Here is a 23,659-nt window from a genome sequence, read left to right on the forward strand (position 1 = left end):
CTACAGTACTACCATGCACTGAAGCTTGAATATCTGTGGAGATGACTGTTTTCTTACTATACAACGCAATACCTCCTCCCTTTTTTTGCTCTTCACCTCAATTACAGCTTCCAGCAGCTCCTTCCGGCAGTTGTTTGGAAGGACTTGTGTTATCTGTATTACTTATCTGCTTCCTTTTCATTACGCTTCATTTTGTATTAGATTTGGGGGCTTTGGAACCAATTACCAGTTTTCCTTAAAGCTATGATTTCAACATACAATATTTTCAACATGCAATGGTTGTCTGCCAACCAATTCATGTTACACTGAAAATGTTCCAAAATTGTTATTTTACAGAAAAAATGAAGGATTTACTAAGGCCAGGCTCACATGGCTGTAAGCGGAATCTGCTTCAGAGGCCCACAGTGGATTCCAGGTGTGAACCAAGCTGTGACTCTGCATATGGTTGTGCATGGCAGCGAAATTGTACCTCGAATGACCACGTACTCACACAGGCAGTCATGCACAGTACACCTTTTTTGTTTGTTTATATTTCCCACACCATCACTGAGCGATGACACGGGTGCCCGCAGCCAATACACAATGTAATTGGTATATCCGTGACCATAAAGAACAATGGGCTCTATGTTGCGGATATCAGCAGTAAAATAAAACATGCTGCTTTCTATTATCCGTGAGCAGATTACGCAATTCTAACACACTAATGTGAGCGGAACCGTGTAATTCACTGCATTTGCAATTTCGCGGATCAAAACGCTCACGGAATCCGCAATTTAATTCCAGTTGTGTGAGACCGACCTAAAACAGGCAAGTGAGGATAGTGGACAAGTCTGTTGACCAAGTTTCAAATCTATTATTCACAGAAAAAGCCAAAAATACAATACCTGAAGGTCTGCAAAGCAGACACGGTCGCCATAGGCACGATCGCCATAAGGCAGGCACAATCGCCACCGGCACAATCGCCGTAGGGCAGGCGCAATGGCTGTAAGCCCTGGAGATATGCAGTCAGCCAGACAATAATGTGGAGGAGCAGCTTGTTCTTGGCAGGCTAATATGCAGTCACCCACTCAACCCAGCCCAGATTGGGGAGGAGTAACTGCATATACTAATAGCCTGCACATGTGAACGATACCAAAGATGCCAGCCATAGATGGATGGTGACCCACCATACAGGATATCAACCCTGGCTGATATAACAGCGGGTTGCCCTGTATCTCTAAAGTGGGCCACACTGGCTGACATCTTGGGCTCCCCCACCAACTAGCAAACTACATACAAAAGTACTAATGCATACTAATAAAATGCGAGTGTTGGTACTGCATTTTGGCTAAAACGCATAGGGTGACGGGCCGCGACGAGGCCACACCGCTTCCGTCAGTACCTACGCTAACTCACTATAAATTACATAAAATCACAGAGGTGAGGGGAAAAAAAAAAACATTATTCACAGAAAAAGCCAAAAATACAATACCTGAAGGTCTGCAAAGCAGACACAGTCGCCATAGGCGACCTCTGTGATTTTAAGTTTCAAATCTAAATGCAACCTACTTGTGTATCTGTGCTGGGATTCCAGTCAGGATCGTAGATGACAACTCTGTTGGCTCCGGTGAGATTCACACCCAAACCTCCAACTCTGGTGGTCAGAAGGAACACAAAGATCGAGGAGTCCTGAAATACACACAACAAGACTGACAACAACACAGCAAGAACTAAGAAAGTGAATCTGTACTGCAATATAGCAGAACTAAAATCTCACAACTGGACAGTCTTTACATGTATACAATGTTAAAAGTATATAAAACACTCATTCCAAAGATAGATGAGGAGGGGATTACCTCATTAAACTTTGTGATAAGTGGCTGACGTGATGCGATCGTTGTAGTGCCGTCCATCTTTAGGTACGAATAACCAATCCTCAGAACAAATGCTTCCAGGATCTGTAACATCTGATAGAAAAAAATGGTTGAAGCTGTAGCTGCATGAATAAAGTCAGTCCTACACTAGAAAAGCCCTTGTTATAGCAAGAAATGGACAACGGCTTGCACATGAAAGCAACCTGTTCCTATCACAATATAGTAAGCAGTTCAAGGCAAAGCAATTTACAGATGTTGAAAAGAAATTTGACCTATCTAATGGCATTGATTACCATAAATGATAAGACGATGGAGATAAACCCCATGCAATATATGGAACCACAAAACAAAAACACAGCGCACAGGTAAATTGTCAGTGCAATGTCTGACTTCCTAACCTGCCGTGACTGAGTGAACAATAGAACTCTGTGTCCTTGGCGCTGCCAGATTTTAAGAAGAGACTGCACCACTATCATTTTTCCTGACCGCTTCCAGTAACCAAACTGCTCCTCTTCTTCTATATCTTCGTTTTTGGTTCCTTTAAGGATCTTAGTTCCTCCTGTGAACAGATCTGGGTGATTGCATATTTTTCTCAAGCTGATGAGACCGGGAAACACCTGTAGGAAAAACACCCAAGTGAAACAACATAACTATAGCTTTATGCACCAACACATACAATTCGCACTGCAAGAAGAGGTTCCCATCATGCTGGATAACAGTCGGGAACAGCATGAATGGACCTCCAAACTGGGGAATTAGTGAAAGAGGCTAACGTTAGGGAACAAAATCTGACAAATTACTCAAAAGGTTTGCATTGATACAATACAGTATCAAACCAAATTTAAAGGGGCCATTGAAAAGGTACTTCTTTACCTTCAAATCATAAATAATGTTATACAAATATACATGACTTAGCAAAATACATTTGCTTTCTCACAGTATCACCTAAGGTGGGGATTTTTTGGAATCTGAAACAAGAAATCTGTTAACACCTAATAATCTTTCAACTTATGACATAATAATTCCATTATTGTCCTGAGATCTTTGTCAATTGTAATTACCATCAATTTCTACAACTTCTTACCTGCATGTCACCGTTCAGTATTGAATACACTTCCTTGGAGTCTATGAAGGTCTGGTAAACCTGTCTCTGCTCATCAGTAAGCCGGCAAAACAAAACCTAAAAGCATCAAGGTAGAAAAATAAAACAAAGCTCGCTATTTCATGTGAAAAGCACAATACTGGCACAAAGTTGGTCACCTGCTCATTCTTGTCCGGAAGAGAAAGACTCATCTTCACATCTGCCTTCATGCGTCTCAAGAGATAAGGATTTATGGTGTCACGTAAAACGCAAGCACATTTGTATGCAGTTTTTACCTAGGATATAAAATAAACATTTAGTTCTAAAGTAGTTAAAGTAGACACTTTCTAGACGAGAGGGGGGTGGGAAGGGACTTGTCATTTGTATAGCACCAACTTATTACGCAGCGCTTTCAGATAATTTTGTTTATTACCCCCAAGCAAGTCATTTTACCGACCTCAGAAGGATAGAAGGCTGAGTCAACCTTCAGCTGGCTACCTGAACCACGCGGGGACTGAACCCGCAACCTTCAGGTCGTGACTGGGAGCTTAGGACTGCATTCTGCTGCCTTAATACTCTGCGCCATACGAGGCCCCTAGAGGACATACTAATCTTGATGGCCAAGAATAATAAATCTTTATGGCTTCCAAAAGCTTCAGGCAATCGATTAAAGTACCAATTAACCAAAATTGCTTGTGCAAGTAACATCTAAAAAGGTGCAAAAAAAAATTAAGTTCAGCCAACAGCTGTCAGACTGAACTCTTTTCCATTACCAGCGAACTTATTCGGTCAGGGTTTTTAAGAGATAAAGGTTTCATATGAGAGGTGAACTTGTTTATTAATGGCACATGGGCTAAACAGATTGGGATTTAGCACTCTGATGTTAATCCTCTTGTCAATAAAGTGACAAGGTGATGTGTTGTGTGGCAGTACACCAAATGTCTTAGGGGTACCGGATGTTCACAAGTACAACATTACCATATGAATATGCAACAAAATCCATGTGGAATCTATTGCACATTTTGCTGTGGATTTGCCTCGAATTTCACTCTGTGCATATCAAAAGTGACATCTGTGGGGAGAAGACACTGCAGATTTAAAAACATTAACTTCAATGGAAGTTAGCTACAGTACCATGGACAGGGTTGGGATCCTTCACATTCGTTCCGGGTCTCTACTGATTTGCAAGTGCCTGAAGATAGATCATCAATAGTTTTGTACCCTAAAAGCCCATTTAGTGTGTATGGGGTTGTCTCGGCTCTCCCTTGATATCAGGGAAAGTATTGAACATGCTGGATCCTTGGTGCCCACAGAAGGCAATGCTGGAGGAGTTTGTAAGGAACATATTCCCCTCTCCTCAGTGAAAATAAATGCGCTCAGCCAATCCGAACGTGCGTGTGTAAGAAGGTAAGATGAGTAAAACTCATTGTCTAAACAAATGTTAGTCTGGCAGCTTTGTAATGTAAACTAGGCACTTTTAGGTTTCTACATGTTTTCTTTTACACAAACCAGAAATTTAGACCAATGACAGAAAAAGTTCTAATTAAAGTTCTATTCTTCTGAACTAAATGTGTTGGTCATTTCAGTATTAAGGATATACTAGTACGTCCCTGGTAAGTAAGCAGTATGTGTGGGGCACTGTCTGTACAAAATACTTTACTTTAGCCAGCAATAATAGCATATATACAGAAGACTTCACAACTAGTCAGAGCTGCAAGAAGATTATAGAAATCAGTGCTAGACAGGAATGACATATTGTAGAGGTCCAGAAAAATACAGAAATGATACCTGAACAGGTGAAGCATTGGAGTAACCTCCCATGGTGATGGGGACAGAGAACTGCTCCATGAACACAGGTAGCGTTCCAAGCTTTCCAGGGAAGACAAAGTCAAACAGAGACCATAACTCTCGCAAATTATTTTGCATTGGAGAACCAGAAAGAATTATGCGATGGGGAGTACGAAACTGGAAAGAAAAGAAGAGTGCACAAACCATTAGGAAACACAGGTTTTTCCTTTTGTTATTATAGTCCTCTAATGACCAAGTGTGTATTACAGTATAGTGTAACACAAGCAGCAATGTTACAAATCCCCACAGGGGCAGGGCGTATATGCGATGCAGCAGCTCCCGGGACATGGGCAAAGTCCCAAAATCCACACAGCATAAAATAAAGGTGGCAGCATCAGTAGGTGCAGAAAATCCAAACGAAGTTTATTCTGCCACCTTTATTTTATGCTGTGTGGATTTTGGGACTTTGCCCATGTCCCGGTGGCTGCTGCATCGCATATACGCCCTGCCTTTTCCAGTTTATAAAGACCAAATCGTTGGTTGAAACGTTGCTTGTTTTGGGAGAATAAATTTTGTTTGGATTTTCTGCACTTAGTGATGCTGCCACCTTTATTTTATGCAAGTGTGTATTACAGTCTAGCCAAGAGACATTAGCAGCTATTTTGGCATATTTCAAATAAATGCTTGTCTTTTTCCTTATAAGTGATCTTATTTTTTGTGTTAAACTGTTTTATTGCTAAAGAATTGTTGAATCATGAAAATAATCTTGTGTCTAAATCCCAACAGTGGGTCTTGAGCTGTGTCAGAATTAACTGAAGTAACGTAGAATCATAGAATGATTTAAATCTATAAGTTTACAAAATAGAATCCTAGAATGGTAGAGTTGGAAGGGACCTCCAGGGTCAACTGGTCCAACCCCCTGCTCAGTGCAGGATTTACTAAATCATCCCAGACAAATATTTGTCCAGTCTTTGTTTAAACACTTCCATTGAAGGAGAACTCACCACCTCCCGTGGCAACCTGTTCCACTTGTTGATCACCCTCACTGTCAGAAAGTGTTTTCTAATATACAATATGTGCTTCCTCCCTTTTCAGTTTCATCTCATTGCTTCTAGTCTTTCCTTATGTAAATGAGAATAGGGCTGATCCCTCTGTATTGTGACAGCCCTTCAAATATTTGTAGACAGCTATTAAGCCTCCTCTCAGCCTTCTTTTTTTGCAAGCTAAACATTCCCAGATCCTTTATTGTTGTTGATTGTTCCTCATAGGACATGATTTGCAGACCGCTCACCATCTTGGTAACTCTTCTGTGAACTTGCTCCAGTTTGTCAATGTCATTTTTAAAGTGGGGTGCCCAGAACTGGACACAGTATTCCAGATGAGGTCTGACTGAGAAAGAGTAGAGGGGGATAATTACCTCACGTGATCTAGACTCTATGCTTCTCTTAAAACATTCCAGAATTGTATTTGCCTTTTTGGCTGCTGCATCACATTGTTGACTCATGTTCAGTCTACGATCTATTAGTATACCCAAGTCTTTTTCATATGTGCTGCTTAGCCCAATTCCTCCCATTCTGTATGTGTTTTTTTCATTTTTTGTGCCCAGATGTAGGACTTTGCATTTCTCCTTGTTAAATACCATTCTGTTAGTTGCTGCCCACTGTTCAAGCTTTATATACCAAAGTGTTACCAATCCCTCCTAGTTTTTTGTCGTCAGCATATTTTATCAGTTTCCATCAATTCCCTTCTCCAGATCATTTATAAAAATGTTGAACACTACTGGACCTAGGACAGAGCCTTGTGGTACCCCACTTGATACATTCTTCCACTTGGATGTCAAGCCATTTATGACCACTCTTTGAGTACGATCACTCAGCCAGTTGTGAATCCACCTAACAGTTGCCTTGTCAATCCCATATTTGGTCATTTTTTTCAATAAGTATGGTATGAGATACTTTGTCAAATGATTTACTAAAGTCAAGATATACTACATCCACCGCATTTTTCTGATCAACCCAGTCGTTGATTCTGTCATAAAAAGAAATTAGATTCACCTGGCATGACTTGTTTGTTACAAACCCATGCTGGCTTTGGTTAATTACTCCATTTTTAACCAAGTACTTGCATACATGCTGTTTAATAATTTGTTCAAAGATCTTTCCCAGTATAGAAGTCCGGCTCACATGCCTGTAGTTTCCTGGATCCACCGTCTTCCCTTTTTTGAAGATAGGGACAACATTTGACCTTTTCCAATCTTCTTGGACTTTTCAAAGATTTAAGTGAGTGGTTCAGCAATTACCTCCACTACTTCCTTTAGTATCCTAGAATGTAATTCATCTGGACCTTGAGACCTGAATTCATTTAAGTTAGCTAAGTGTTCCCTCACCATCTCTCTGCATATAGATAGCCTGCGTTCTTTTATTCCCCCAATAGCACAGGGAAGATCAGTTGATGTTCCATCTACTTTTTAAGAGAAAACAGATACAAAATAGTGGCCTCAACTATACGGTTCCTATCCTTTACTCTCTGTAAAACCTGTCTATTGGGGGACAGAGCTTAAAGACCATGGGTATAGCTAGTACCACTAGAAGGCAGACACTAAGGAGAAAAAAAATAGCTCCTCTCACTTCACTATAATATCCTTGCAGGCACTAAGCTAATCAGTTTGTATGCAATTAGTAGCAGCAGTCAAGCAGGCACGTGAAAATGGCAGAATTAATAAAACGTCATGGCAGAAAATATAACTCAGAATGGCAGCATGCGCAACAAGACAGGGAGTACTCTAACCAGGAGGAAAAATGTAAACAAAGTAACAACCAACTGGGTGGGTGGTGTCTCCCGCAAATGAACGAGACGGGAAAGAGATTTTATAGCAAGTACAAAATCTTGTTTTCTCATCCATATCGTTGGAGGACACAGCTTAGGATCGTAAGTCGCCCCAGAGCAGTCCCTCAAGTGTGGGAAAAAGTATTGAAGGATGTATGAGGTCAGCGTACAGCCGTCAGTGAAACTCCCTGACAAAGGGAAGCATCCACAGATGCAAACATACGCACCCAATAAAACTTTGAAAAGGTGTTCAAAGAAGACCATGTAGCGAACTTTCACACCTTCATAGCCGAGGTCCCGTTACGCACTGCCTCGGAGGCAGTGACTGCCTGAGAAAAATGTGCCATAATGCGAAATGGAGGTGCCCTGCCCTCGGCACAATAGGCTACGATCACCGCGGATCCTATTTAGTGAGAAATGACGACTTTAGAAGGCCACGCATGCAAAGGTGCGCTGGGACTTCACCTATTGCTCGAATGGATGAGACTGCAGTGCGTCCAGTACTAGATTAAGGTCCCAAGATGGTAAGGGAGAACAGAATGGAGGGGCAGCATGAGCGACTCCTTGCAGAAAGGTAATGACAGGCGATTTTGAGCACAGTGGGCACAGAATATAGATAGTGCAGATACCTGTCCCTGCAGGAAACTAAGGCTCAGGCCCATATCCAAACCCTTCTGTAGGAAAGACAGGAGATGGGATAAGGAAAAATGCATCGGATGGAAATCGCAATGCTCGCATCAGAGAAATCAACTCTTTTAAACGTGATGACAACCTTCCTTCTCTCGTGTTTTTCTAGCCCTTAGCATGGTCTGAACGATTGGCTCCCCAAATGCACGGTCTCTCAAGAGCGTCAAATAAACTCAGATGGATAAGGGATCCCTGTAAGAAAAGATCCTCTTAAAGAGGGAAGTGCCATGAAGAGTCAACAAGCCGATGAACGAGATCTGGGGCCTTGAGAATCACTTGGAGACCCTTCATCTTGATATTCTTGAGTCGTCGTGGAAGGGGGGAAAAAAACGTATGGAAACCGGAAACCTGTCAATGAGATTACGAGTGAGTGTACTGCCTGAGCTTGATGGTCCCGAGATTGGGCCACAAAGGCTGGCAAGCTTGCGGTCGATTCTGAGGACCATCAGGTCAACATCCGGAGGGCCCCACCTCTGGCACATTGCCCGAAAGACAGTCCCCATTTTTCCGGGTGGTCTGTCTGCTCATCCAGTTGTCTACCACAGGTACGTGAACCACCGAGAGTATCAGAAGGTGATCCTCGGCCCAGGCCATGACCTTCATGCTGCGAGTCCCACCCTGGTAATCACGCTATTGACAGAGGTCCCGCCCTGCTGCGTATGTAACTGCCGTTCTGTTGTCTGTTTGAACCCCAAATGGGCGATCAGTCAGCTGGGATGTGAAGTGATAAAGAGGCAGGAGAATGGTCCAAAGTTCCAACACATTTATCGGTAGTGTGGATTCTTGTCTGGCCCAAGAGTCTGTGAGGCTTTGAGGAGCATCCCTGACCCCCCAGCCAGTGAGGCTGTCATCCATGGTAAGCATCCATCATTGAAGGATCAGAAAGGAAGGCCCTAGATAGATCCATGGGGAATCCAGACACCAATGAAGAGACACTTGGATCTTCCGATCCAAGGAGTTCGGGGGATCTGTCCCACCTCAAGAGGATGGACCACTGAAAAGGCAAGACGTGAAATTAGTTGAATGCAATTGCTTCGAAGGAGGAGACCATCAGCGCTAACACTCTTACTCAGTGGCGAATAGACTCTGCATTCTGAGTTTCTACCTCTGGAGGCGAAGCAACTTCTTTGGTGGCAAGAATACATGGCCTGAGCCGTGTCAAATGAAAGGCCCAAGAAATCCAGATGTTGTGACGGTGAGAGTAAAGACTTGGGTTGGTTGATGAGCCATCCGAATCTGGACAGTGTCCAAAGTAACGTGTAGATTTTGCAGGTTGGCCAACCTGGTAGAGGCCTTTATCAAGATATCGTCGGGGTAGGGGATGACTACTATACCCTTGGCATGAAGTAGAGCTATCACTGATTCCAGAACCTTTGTAAATAGGCATGGAGGAGAGCCATCCCTGATGCCAGAACCTTTGTAAATAACCTTTGAAGGTAGGCATCTTTAAATCATGCCCTGAGCAGGGGGTTGGACCCGATGATCCTGGAGGTCCCTTCCAACTCTACCATTCTATGAAATACTTGGGGAACCATGGCCAGCCTGAAAGGAAGAACCGTGCACTGATAGTGATTGGATCAGACCGCAAACTGGAGGAAGTGCTGCTGCACTTGACAGATGGGGATATGAAGGTAGGCATCTTTGATGTCTATGGATAAGAGGAGCTCCCCCGGCTCCATGGATGCAATTACAGATCTCAGTAACTCCATGCGGAAATGCCAGACATTTACATACTGATTTAGGTTCTTTAGATCCAGAACATGTCTGATTGACCCGTCCTTTTTGGGCACCATGAACAGGTTGGAATAGAACCCAGCAAAACACTGAAAAGAGGGAAACTGAATGAGGACACCCTGAGGGGATAGCAGGTGTATCACCCAAACTAAGGTCCCGGCCAGAGGCGTAACTTGTAGCTCCTGGGCCCCAATGCAAAACCTGTAACAGGGCCCCCAACTATAATGCTTCATTCAAAGTACTGGGCTCCTTATATGGAGAAGAGAGGCCTTATGCAACCCCCCCCCCCCCCCCCCCGAGGCTCCTGGGCCCAGGGCAACAGCATCCCCCTATAGTGACACCAGTAACCCCAGCATTTGGAGGGGACCTCAGAATTTTTGAGCTGAGAAAGCGAACGGGGGCCGAAAATTCTATGGCACATCCGCAAGAAACGACCTTTCTAACTCATGCATCTGAGACATAGACAAGCTAGATCTCCCTGAACAGGAAAGTTATCCCCCCCCCCCCCCTGGACAAACTGGGTGAAGTGGAGTAGGTAACACTTTTTTCTGCATAGTGTCTGCCTCCTAGTGGCAGTAGCTGTACTCATGGTCTTTAAAACTATGTCCCCCAATGATACGGGCAAGAAAGTAGATTTTGATAAAATTAACAGGGTGTTAAATCAATATATAGCCGTTTACTGGCCCTACCAAGTAAGCTCAAAACCCCTCTCAGAGGGACAAAATTTTTATAAATTAAAGGGGTTGTCCGACAAACTTTTTATACAGTTTTGGCCCCCCCGTGCACTCCAACACCATGGCATCTGATAGGTAATGTCATCGGGCGATTTGGCAAGGTGACGTCCCATGCCGGAGTCTGCTACTGGCTGCAGCAGTCATGTGGGTAAACAGAAGACCGAAGAAGAGAATCGGTGGCAGGGAAGCAGCGTGGCAGTGGATAGGGGAGTACCGCTTTTTTCTTTTAATTTAAATACACGATTTATTCCCCACTGCCACCATTTTTTTATTTGTTTTAATCAAGGATGGCTTACAAATGTCATGTAGATTACATGTAAAGAACATTTTAAAACTATTGCTTTTATTACATGGAAAAGCCCTTTAACTCTATGCTTATGGGTAGATTAGAAGTTCGCTATTCAAACAAAAAAAGTGTTCTGACTCTGATAATGAAATATATGAAGAAGTAAATCAGCACAGCAGTTTTTACTTGGATTACAAAAAATAAAATAGTGCTCAGAAGTGAAAACTCGCCACAGTGCAATGCCATTTAACGAGGACTTTTAAACCGATGTCAGTGATTTGTGTACTCACTTGTTTGCATGCCAATGTTACACCTGCATTGGGATTACGGATCTTGTGCCCCTCATCCAATATAATGTAATGCCAGTGATATTGTATTAGTTCTTCTTGCATTAAGCGTATATTTGAGTAAGAGGTGATGAGAATACCACGACTGTTACCGATTTCCTGAATTAATTTAACCTGCAATGCAGAGAAAGAAAGAAACTCTTTAAGTTATAAACATTAGAGTCATTCAGCATGCAGCAAAGGACAAGCACAATCACTAAAACTAAACTTCCAGTTAACTTCCCTAATTGGGAAAAAATATCGAAGAGAAAATTTATCATTTCACACATACCGGCAGTAATAAAGAGGTACTAAAGACCAATTGCTACACTTAGCTAAACCATTGTGGTGCTTAAAGGGGTTTCCCAGGCTAGACTAATTATTACTTATCAGGATAGGTCATCTATAGCTGATGGTGGGGGTCCGCTGCGCGGAATTCCTGACAATCAGCTAAGTGAAGTGGTGGCAGCGCTTGGGTGAATGCTGCAGCTTCTTCTCAGGTCTGTGACGTCACTTCAATCAGCTACTCTGCGGGGATCCCGAGCGGCAGACCTCCACTGATGACCAATCATCAATATTGTAGTCCCAGAAGACCACTCATCACTTCTTACAGGTTTCTTGTAATAGAGAATTTACTGAAAATGAAATTCATATAAAACTGCAAATTCTGTCCTGTCAAATAATAAAATATAAACAGGCCAAATATATACTTGTGTGATTAAGCCTTTAACCCTTTCCAATCCAATTTTCCTGCCAACCGCACGCTCCCCAGAGCTGGTGGGAAAGCGTCTTGTGGATTCTCTGAAAATACTCAATAGAAACATATAAAAATGAACTCAAACGATGATTTTATTAGCAATTTTTTAACAATTAAATGTGAGTTATTAGTTTTTCAAAGGTGGACAACTAAAGTAATAAGCGGACTACAATACCCAGATAGGTTATCAAAAATGGAGTTATATAGTTTAGAAAAAAAGATGGCTGAGGGGCGACCTAATAACTATGTATAGATATATCAGGGGACAATACAAGGATCTCTCCCATAATCTATTATACCCAGGACTGTAACAAGAGGGAGCTCTAAAAACTATGTATAGATATATCAGGGGACAGTAAAGAGATCTCTCTCATCATCTATTATACCCAGGACCCGATTGGGCTTTTTTTTGCCTTCCTCTGGATCAACATTGGGTGGTAATAGGCTGAACTGGATGGACATATGTCTTTTTTCGGCCTAACATACTGTATTACATTTGTAATAATCCTGTAAACATATGTATATTGATATTACATATATACAATAAGATTAATTTCTAAAGATCAATAGATAGATAATCTCTGTACTAAAGTACCATACAAAGACTCTGTTCTTACTCATATCACTATGTATCGTACAAATTCCTTTTTACTCTGTATTTCACAAACTGCTTATTATTAATAAATAAAACGAATTAAAAAAAAAAAGTACCATACAAAGACATCCTACAACTGCATACAATGTATAGCACAGGTTTCCAACAGTAAGCAGAACAGTCTGACATCGGAGAGCTGTCCTGCATAGTGTTACCTACATATACACAACCGAAGAGGATTAAATACTGTTGTCCATAGCAACCAATCACAGAGCAGCTTTCATTTTATCTCAGCACTAAGGATTGAAAACTGTTGCCCATAGCAACCAATCACAGCACAGGTTTTATTTTACCTCACCATTAAGAGGATTAAGGCCTCATGTCCATGTGGAAAAGAGAATTTAAAATCTGCAGCGTTTTTCCCGCACGCAGATCCGCGCCCCATAGGGATGCATTGGACACCCGCAGGTAGTTAAATACCTGTGGATGTCATTTTTCCCTTCAGGCGGGGATTGCGTGCGGGAAAAAAAATGCGACATGCTCCATTTTAGTGCGGGTCTCCCGCGGGGACGGCTCTCGCAGGCTTCTATTGAAGCCTATGGAAGCTGTCTGGATCCGCGGAACACCCGTACCAGAATTAAAACTCACCTGTCCGGACGCTGCGGATCTTCCCTCCGTCGCGACCGCATCTTCTTTCTTCGGCCCGGCGGATGTGCCCAGCGCATGCGCGCGGCACGCTGCCGGTGTGCCGAGCACATCTGCCGGGCCGAAGAAAGAAGATCTGGTCGCGACGGAGGGAAGATCCGCAGCGTCCGGACAGGTGAGTTTATTCTTATTTTTAGCCTCATGTCCCCGGGAAAGGAGGGACCCGCTGCGGGATTCTGCATGGAGAATCCACGGCGGGCCTGATTTTCCCCGTGGACATGAGGCCTAAAAGCTGTTGCCTATAGCAACCAATTACGGTACAGAATTACAAATGAAAGCTGAGCTATGATTGATTGCTATTCGCAAAACAAAATGCCAAATTTTACTCAACTCGGACCAGAACTGGGGATTTGTATACGACACAAACAGATTTTGTGTTTTGGATATAAGATGACTCACACACACACACTCTAACATCAGAGAGCTGTCCTGCATAGTGTTAGAAACATGTTGGACCCTGCGAGCTATACAGGCAGATCTGAATGTCGGACAATGTCAGACACTGGATAGGAAGGCTTTTTTTGGGACATCAGTCCATGTCAAAAGTACTGCAGCAGGGCCTATTCTGGTCTGTTTTCACAGATGGAAATGGGTTTACAATCTTAAGGGCTCCATGAACATCGGACAGCATCCATGTATCATCTGATAACTTTTTGCATTTGATTTTGTGGACAGCTCACAGTAGGGTGAATTCAGTCTAAAGGTGTCATAGGAAATTACAAACACATGACTGATTTTATAAACCGTGCCACGCAGTCCAGTACTATTGTTTATGAAAGAAAAAACAGAATTTTGTAATCTCGTACAGAATATTAATCCACTTTTATATTACTTATTGAGAGTTTACCTAAGAAATATTCCTGCTAGTGTGCCAGTGTATCGCCACGTATGGCAACAATTTTATGCATAACAGCATATCTCACACACGCCGTCAATCGCAGGCTTCGTTTCATTTTTTTTTTCAAATTTTCAACGCTGCATATAAATGCTGTACATGTGCAATGTAATTGCGTATGTATAGAATTTATTACGCACCCATAGAGGATAAAAAGGCTGTATCGCGCATAATACGTGGTAAAATAAAACATGCTGCGGTTTTTAAGCGCGTATTACACGCAATGCATTTATTCAAGTGTGAATGGATCAATGAAAATCAATGTACTTTCATTGAATCCATTCACCGTGTACGTTGTGTGTGTAATATGCAATAAAATTAGGCTCTGCGTATAGCTACTGCCACTAGGAGACGACACTAAGCATAAAAAGTGTTAACTCCTCCCACTATATCCCTCCTTCAGGCATCCAGCTACTTCAGTTTGTATGCAAGCAGTAGGAGTAGCCAGTAGGATGCGACAATAATAGTTAATATACAACAACAATGCTCAAAAACTAACTCCTTGGCCATGTGCGACTGCACCGAGCACACTCCAACCAAGAACGTATACGTTACAGTCCTAATACCAGACTGGGTGGGTGCTGTGCCCCCCAATGAACAGGACGAGAAAGAGATTTTATGTTAAGTTATACCAAAATCAAGCTAACCTTGGGACATTCCAGAGCAGTACCCATGGGGCCGCAAAATATAAGGAGCCGCATGTGTAACGACGCGTAATCAGCTCGTAAACCGTGACTAGCATTAACAGATGCCTAGGCATCTAGCATGCTCCAACACGTAGCATAAAGGGACCTGTGTAACAGCCCCCGCCTAACCACCGGGACAAAGCTCCAGACAAGGAGCTTCCCACGAGTAATCGATGTCAAAATACAACCTGAAAAACATTATGTCACCGACATGGTAACCCTGTCCTGCCATGGAGCCAATGCGAGAATCCCACTTGGAAAACCAAGTGCAGGACTTGTGTTGTCGGAAGTACCAGCAGAGATCTAGGATCAAGGTCTCCATCGATGCGGGGTCGCGATACCACATGCAGAGAGGAAATCTGCAACCGATTGATAATGGCTTTTCCAGAAATTTCTCCCGCTAGCACCTCCTGCTTGGAAGAGAGATGAGCAGCCATGGCGAGCAGGACATGACATCAGTACCATCATCAATGGGTTAGTAGGAAGCATGCCAGGCAATGGTTTGGGGCCACTGCTACCAGCGGGAACAGGAGCTGTAGATGCATTGCTCAAAAATACCATTGGTATCCGCCTCTGAGCCTATGACATGGCCGCAGCATCCACCTTTGCAGAAATTCCGTGGCCTTTTTGATGAAGTCTAGGCTTGGAAATGGCGCCCCTCTTGGATGTCCACCAAAGCAGCTCCTCACTAATATGTCATTGCAACCACTAATCTAGGCACCAGAAAAAAGGGCGTGGATCTTGCCGGTCTTTGTGAAAACAACATCCGAAGCCGGGAGAGGCGAGAGCTAAGAGTTGGAATCAGCATTCGTTTAAACTGTTTCATGGTTTTCTGTATGCCATCATGCAGGAAGAACATGCACCTCCAGGATGGCGCCCTAGAAGAGCAAACACTGACCAAGACATGTCTTTTTTGGGGGGGAAAAAACAAAAAACTCACTACCAGCGACTTTCAGCCAAACTGGTTTCAGAGTGCCTTTGCAAATGAGAGGACCCTGAAAAGAAAATGGTACCTGCGTCATTACTGAAAAACCCCAGCCAATGCTCCACTGACGTCAAGCCCCGTTTAAAAGGAGGCTCGTCAGCCATAGAGCGAATTAACTCCCGCCAAAACGAGGCCCTGGAGGACGCAGGACACCCCGACTCTTTAGCGTAGCAAAGCCGTTGTCGGAAAGGCTTCAGGTTGGACCAGATTCTTACGCACAGTATCTGTGTATAAAAAAATCCACGAAAAAAAACGTTCTAGGAACGCAGGAGACTGCTCTGCAACAGAGTTCTCCTCACTCTGTCACCGATGACATGAGTGACCCACACCCACACGGACACAGCTGACTGAGCTAGCAGTCCAGCGTTCCTAGAAAGCACTAGATGCCGGATTGTTTTCGAGGCCACCTGGAGAGGGACCAGAACCATAGCAGTCCGCGTGTTAGAGCTGACCGGGGGGAGCTAGCAGGCGGACCTACCACCCCCAGACTTACTGTTGGAGGGTAGATCTCTGGACTACCGCTGCACTTGGGCAGAGCCAAACTGTCTGAAAGACGAGATATTCATTGACTGACTGGACGTCAGTCTCGCACTGTTGTGGAAGCGCATATAGTATGCGTCTCCTGTAATCGGAGTTTGCACTACAGCTGCCTTCAAGGAAACGGCAGGCAGTTCACCACAGGGGACCTGGCCATAAGGTAAGGCTCACCCGTTCCAGAGCAGAGAAGAGAAGCGATGTGATCATTGACCTTTTGTGCACAGTACCACTTCCATATGGAAGGTCTCATCGGTGACAGCAAGGTCAGAGCATTGCTGATAAGCAGCTTGAGCTAGTTTGTTGGGGAAAAAAAACTTCTCTGACTGGATGCAACTCTTGTATAGTAGCGAGAACACACATAGCACATGTCTCCCGCCTGTCCTAGGCATGGACAGTGCGCAAAGACTGTCTGCAGAGACTGCAAGTGGGCAACGCTCGGTGAGCCACTAGGCACGGCTCAACTTGGACCGGAGCAGTCATGAGGAGCGATGAATCCAGCGAATCCCTGTGCGAGTACCCTTTCCATGGAAGGTACCACAGTTCTCAGCAATGCCGGAGCCGTTAGAACATTGTTGTTCGTAAAACGAGATCTTCTCTGCTGGATGTAATCTCATATTGTAGCGAGAGCGCACATAGTATGTGGCTCTGGCCGCCCCAGTCCACGTGTCATTCTGGACTTCGACACTGCGGTACGTCTGGCTACAGGGAACTGCAGGAGGGGCAACAGGGGAGCTACTGACAGCCAAGGCTCAACCTGGTGTGGAGCAGACATGAGGGGCGATGAGTCCAGAGACTCCCTGTAACAGTACTCCTTCTCTATGGAAGGTACTACCAGAGTCAGCAAGTCCAGAGTAATGTTGACCATTAGTTGGACCACTGTTGTCTGTAAGACACGATATTCTCTGCTGGATGTACATGTCATATAGTAGGCACCTTGTACGCGGCTCTGGCTGACCTTGTCCGCGTGTCATCCCGGATACGGGCACTGCGGCAAGCTGAGTGCAGGGAACTGCAGGAGGGGCACCAGGGGAGCTACCGAGAGTATAGGATCAACCCGGTCCAGAGCAGATATGAGGAGCGATGATTCCACAGGAGTCAGCAAGCCCAGAGTAATGCCACACTTAGTATGAGGCTCTGGCCAGCCCCTGTCCGCTCGTCTTCCCGAACATGGATCCTGCACCAAGGCTGCCTGCAGGGGACTGCCGGAGGGGCAACAGGGGAGCTAGTTGCTAGGCAAGGCTTCAACCCGAGCCAAGAACCACGCTGAGGTTGATTGGGCAGGGAAACCAGCAGGACTATGGTGCCTCGAAATAGAGGATATTGCCATTGTGGAAGCGGGGAGCACCTTCATTCACAGCCCCTGTCCCACGGGACCCTCTGCACTCAAAAGACCTACCGCCCAAGCACCGAGCTGGATTACACACATCTTGCCTACCGCTATTTACCAGGCAGTGTGCGCACTAGCCTCACCACGGCTAGCAATAATGCCGCACTATGGCTAACCAATAATGCCAAACAGCGGGTAGCAATAATGCCGCACCACGGCTATCCAATAATGCAGCGCTATGGCTAACCAATAATGCCATGCGGCAAGTAGCAATAATGCCGAACCACCTCCATCGATAAATGCTGCACCGCGGCTATCCAATAATGCCGCACAGCGGCTAAGCAGAATGTCGCACCGCGGGTAAGAATAATGCCACATTGCAGCAAAGTATAATGTCCTAATAATGGCTAAGAATAATGCCACACAGCGGCTGAGCAATAATGCTGCCCAGCGGCTAGCAATAATGCCGGACAGCGGTTAAGCATAATGCTGCACAGCGGCTAAGCAGAATGCTGCACCGCGGCTAAGTATAATGTCTTAATAATGGCTAAGAATAATGCCGCACAGCCGCTGAGCAATAATGCTGCCCAACAATAATGCTGCACAGCGGCTAGCAATAATGCTGCACAGCGGTTAAGTATAATGCCATACAGCAGCTAGCAATAGTGTCGCACTTATATTTCAAGCCTCCCCCGAAAACCAGGGTAGGGCTTACTTTCGAGGGAAAACGGTAGCAACCATGCCGCACCGTGGGTAAGCATAATGCTGGACAGTGGACAGAAATAATGCCGCACAGCAGCTAGCAATATCGTCGCACAGCGGCCAGACATAATGCCACATGCATGATACAAAACAACGCAGCGGCCAGCTACCCCACAGAAAAAACAGCAGCAGGCCGCTATTGCCACTGTACCTCCTGCCTACTGGCGAGCATGCCGCAGCGAGCGCGTCGGCCACGGAGCAGGAAGTGTGCGTCCATCATAGTCTGATCCCGGATGCTGCACAGAGACCAGCCATGCTCCACCAACACAGGAGAGCCGTGCGCCACCAACACAGCAAGGCCGCGCACCGCCTGCATGGAGGGGCCACGTGCTACCAGCACAGACCAACACAGAGGGCAAAGGGAGAGACTTACGGCTGCAAGGAACCCGAGCCAACACAAGGCGAGGCCCTGCACCGGCCTCCCAGGCCCGACATCCCCCGCAGAGAGGTAAAAACGACAGCACCACAGAGGAGGGGCCGCACACCTCAACACACGCCGTGCAGTTAAGCAACAAACCGAGGCAGCGCTGGGGCTACACTGTCGCTGCGCTGATGGGGGAGGGAGCGAGGTGTGGAAAGTCTACAGTGGATACTTACCTTCCGCCGAGGTAGAATGACTCCTCAACTCCAGCAGAGATCTCCCTCACCATCGCCTGCCCTTGCACGGGTAGGGGATGCTGACTGCCCGGGAGAAGAAAGGGTCGTTCTATGGCTGGCGGGCCACATGCAGGTGTACCTGAATGTGCCTCCTTTTCTTCTGAGGGGACCGGGCAGACAACAGAAGGTTGGTCCCATTCTGTTTGCCCTCCTTGGTTGGATTAACAGGGAAAGTCCTGCCTCCCAGTTAGCCCTAGTCCATCCGGACACTAAGCTAAAACTGAATTAGACAGATGCCTGCAGGAGGAATATAAACTAATGGGAGGAGTTAATGCTTAAGTGTCGCCTCCTAGTGGCAGTACCTATACCCAAGGTCAAAGTTTTGTCCCCCAATGATACAGACGAGAAAAATATTATTGCAAGTTCTATACTATTATCATGAAAAGTCTAGAGGCTCCCATTCATGTAAACCTGACCGAATAACATGTTCCTTCTCAGTTTGTCAGAAAGGACATCACAATGAAGCAGAAATCTAGATGGTCAGACAGGGAACTTTTCCCATTTCCCCAAACTTAAGTGTCTGTCGACTCTCCCCCAACATCCATCAGCCAGGGAGATTTGGGAGGCGCTCACACATTATAGCATTGGCCAAACGTGCCAGTTCAGCTTATCTTTAGCTAATGTGTGTGGCCACCTTAAGACTTAAGTAGTTACCAGCTATATATCACTTGAATTCATATCAACATGCATCTATGGGTTATAATATAGGTTCAATATCAGCAGAAATGTCTTGGGGTGCTTAACATTGTGCAGGTATGTAATCTCTGTATACATTTACATTGTGCCATTGCTATATTTACTATACCTCTACCTGTGGGGTTCTTCCGTACATTTTGATCAACTCCTGTCAAGACAAGATGACCTCACTGAGAAGAGTTCCTATATTACACAATGTACAACAGGACGCTTACCTCTCATATTCCTAGGTCTACATAATTACCTCAATAAAGGCAGGAGCAAGCTTTATGGTATACTAATTAAGAAGCACCTTGGACAACTTTGTCGTTTGTATCGCACATGTGGGGGTGGCGACTCCTTCCATGAGGGTTGGGCATGCCTCCCATTGGTCCAAGGTCATTTTTATATTTAGTGTATAGACCTATGTGAATTAGGTACCTGATCATGGCAGATGGACTCACACAATGACCACAATACGATCTAACGACCTCAAATTTTGAACGTCTAATCACAGAAAAAGAATAGAAGTATTATGCCTGCATATTTTTCAGTGCCAGAAGACAGATGCTGTATCTCTGTTTCTGTATTGCAGTCGCAGCAGATTAGCGCCTACTATTTCACTATGTTAGGAGGTGCTGACTCAAGGTAGAGTCACAATGAGTTTGGAAGCCCTGATTTCAAAAGATGGCATTCAGGTGCAACCCTGGCGGGAACCATAGGTTGCATTGGTCGAACAGAGACCTTAGTTGCAACTTTGGGCTCTGAGCAGATTTCTGTTCATTTCTGGATTTGTCTAGTGTCCCAGAATACATCTTGGGCACAATCTGACCTAAATTGTCTTTTACTTTCAATAAAGCAATGCAAAATAGTCAACATATTACACCAGAGCAGAGATAAAGCTCTAAACAGAATATGAGCATGCAGGAACGATCTACGATATGCTAGAGATAAAACCCCTTATGATGTAGCTATAAAAATAATGTGGTCTGGTCACCTTTTTACCAACAAAACTTCCTGTTTCGTGAAGTACAGCTACACGAACTTTAGGCCACCAAATATGAAACTCCTTCACCCACTGGTGCATAACGGTGGTTGGACACACAATGATACTGGGACCCAAGCCTTCATACCTGAAATAAATTAAAAAAATTGGGAAGATAAGAACACAGTTTTATCAAAAGCTGCCTGTAGACTCGATTAAGGCCTCCCTCACACAGGGCGTTTTGTACAGCATTTAACGCTGCCTTTTCACCCCAGCGCTAAACGCTGTACAACACTCCCATTCATTTCAATGGGGCTGCTCATACAGGGCTGAAAACGCAGCGCCTTCCAATGCTGCGCATTGACAGCGATGCAAGCTCTATTTTTGGGCGTTTTCAGCCCTGCGTCGCCCATTAAAATGAATGGGCAGCAGTTTTAGCACTGCTGAAAACGCGGCAACACTTGGTGCCGCGTTTTTGGCAGCGTTAACCGCTCGCCGATTTTTGGGGTGAGGGCTTGCAATTGAAGCCCTACCCCGAAAATCAGTCCCAGCTAGGTAGAGAAAAAAAAGAAAGTAATACTCACCTAACCGCTACAGTCCGGGTCGCGGCCGCTGGTCTCTGCGGCTCATCCGGGCTTCTCCAACACTCCCAAGTCTATTGCCGTAGGCCAGGTTTGAGAACCCCACCTCCAGCAATGGAGTGCTGTTATTGGTTATCGGTGCGTTCGATGTCCAATCACAGCCCTTCATTGACTGTCCCAGCCAATCAGCGCCGGCAAGCTCTGATTGGCTGAGACAGTCAATGAAGGGCTGTGATTGGGCATCGAGCAAGCGCCGACAACCAATCACAGCACTCTATTGCTGGAGGTGGGGTTCTCAAACCTGGCCTATGGCAATAGACTTGCGAGTGCAGAGGAAGCCCGGATCAGCGGCAGAGACCAGCGGCCGCGACCCGGACTGCAGCAGCTAGGCGAGTATTGCTTTTTTTTTCTTCTGTTCAGCATCCTTGGCTGCGTTTTCAGCTGAGCTGAAAACGCAGCCAAAACGCTGGCATAAAGTATGCCAGCGCTGCTGAAACCGGGCGGAATCGGCAGTAAACGCAGCGTTAAAAAACGCTGCGTTTCTGCAAACGCCCTGTGTGAGGGAGGCCTAATAGTGGATATCTCATCCTATCTGGATGGATCCAGTTATGGTCTGAAGTGTATTGGGGTTGCCTGACAACTGAGGCATCCCCAATTGTTTCCCACTGCAACAATAACGTATGCATGGAACTAGATTAGCAGCACTCTAAAGATTTAGAGCAACCAGCATGCAACGAGCCTTAACGCTATAGGTTATTATTAGAGATGAGCGAGCGTACTCGCTAACGCAAACTACTCGAGCGAGTAGTGCCTTATGCGAGTACCTGCCCGTTCGTTTTAAAAGATTCAGGTGCCGGCGGGGGAGAGCGGTGAGTTGCAGGAGTGAGCAGGGGGGGGGGGGGGGAGAGAGTGAGAGAGAGATCTCCCCTTCCCCCCTCTTCCTCCCCACCGGCACCCGAATCTTTTGAGACGAGTGGATAGGTACTCGCGTAAGGCACTACTCGCTCAAGTAGTTTGCCTTAGCGAGTACGCTCGCTCATCTCTAGTCATCATGCTTGAAGGTCTTACTCTGGTAGCTTTCTATCCTACTACAGAGGTGCTGGTGGTAAGTCTTTACGTAACACAAGCACTAACAATCTGAGCATTTCATGGGAGAAAATTCTGCTGGCAGCGAATACAGCCATGTGCAGATTAATAGAATATATTTACAGTAAAGCTAAAACCTCAGCAATAAACAGATTGTCCAGTCATAATATGTGATGGCATATTAGTGGGACAAATCAGCTCTTGGGGTGCTTTAAAAATGCAGATTATATGGAGACTTCTCACTTGTAGGATTATTTACTGCTCATTTTTAAGTAAAAAAGGGAAGACGTGTTTTAAAGTGCCGATTCTTTAATTGCAATGAAACTGTATTTGTAAGTGAAACATCAAAATCTGGAAGGATAGTTTTATTGCCAGATCATAGAGTGATCTCATTTACACACAGCTATTCCCAGATCTTGTAATGTTTGTAGCATATCAAACATTCAGTTGTGATTCAGATGGCTTTCGAGTGTTTGCCTGCAGGTCATAGGGGTTAAGCTCCATTTAGACGGAACGAACGTTGGGCAAATGATGCCCAACACTCATCCCCGCACATACTCGCTCTCGTGCTACTGCACTGGAGCTAGTACCGCTGGCTCACAGCGGTGCTGCTGCAGGAGATTTCTCTCCTCACGCTCCTTCGCCCCTCTCCATTGAGTTAACATATGATCGTTCAGTTCATCGTCCATTGCTCAGTTCTGAACAATGATCGTTCAGTTCATTGTCCATCGTTTATGCTGCATAAACGATGGACGATATCATCGCTCAATCTTAAGTCAACGGAGAGAGACGGAGGAGCGCGAGGAGAGAAATCTCCTGCAGCCTCCCCGCCCCCTGCTGGCCGATCTGTAAACGAGCCAGCGATACTAGCTCCTGTGCAAGAGCACAGCAAGTGTACGTGTGGACGAGTGTCGGGCATAGATAGTTTGCCTGACATTAGTCCCGTTTAAATGGGCCTTTACTGAAGCAAGTGCAGGCATGTGCGGAGACCACCTGAACAAAGAAAACCGACCCCTTGAGGTACTTCTGACCCAGCATTCTGAAAGACGGACATATTTTATGTAATAAGAATAGTAAAAATCTTCTATGTATAGCAGAGGTCTGCTGGATG

At 45.1% G+C, this 23,659-nt stretch overlaps 1 protein-coding gene across 2 annotated transcripts in view; it reads right to left on the reverse strand.

The window, feature by feature from the left end:
* Window positions 1-23,659, reverse strand: part of ERCC6 (ERCC excision repair 6, chromatin remodeling factor) — an 89,826-nt gene that overhangs the window by 45,793 nt on the left and 20,374 nt on the right. For both annotated transcript variants that reach the window (XM_066600344.1, XM_066600345.1), the window contains exons 8-15: window positions 20,894-21,029; window positions 11,280-11,450; window positions 4,723-4,899; window positions 3,114-3,230; window positions 2,938-3,033; window positions 2,252-2,470; window positions 1,836-1,946; window positions 1,549-1,668 (exon numbers count right to left, since the gene is read on the reverse strand). In XM_066600344.1, coding sequence (XP_066456441.1) covers window positions 1,549-1,668; window positions 1,836-1,946; window positions 2,252-2,470; window positions 2,938-3,033; window positions 3,114-3,230; window positions 4,723-4,899; window positions 11,280-11,450; window positions 20,894-21,029 — 1,147 coding nt within the window. The remainder of the gene's footprint in view (window positions 1-1,548; window positions 1,669-1,835; window positions 1,947-2,251; window positions 2,471-2,937; window positions 3,034-3,113; window positions 3,231-4,722; window positions 4,900-11,279; window positions 11,451-20,893; window positions 21,030-23,659) is intronic.

This window comes from Eleutherodactylus coqui, chromosome 4, assembly GCF_035609145.1.
Source record: "Eleutherodactylus coqui strain aEleCoq1 chromosome 4, aEleCoq1.hap1, whole genome shotgun sequence".
NCBI lineage: Eukaryota > Metazoa > Chordata > Amphibia > Anura > Eleutherodactylidae > Eleutherodactylus > Eleutherodactylus coqui.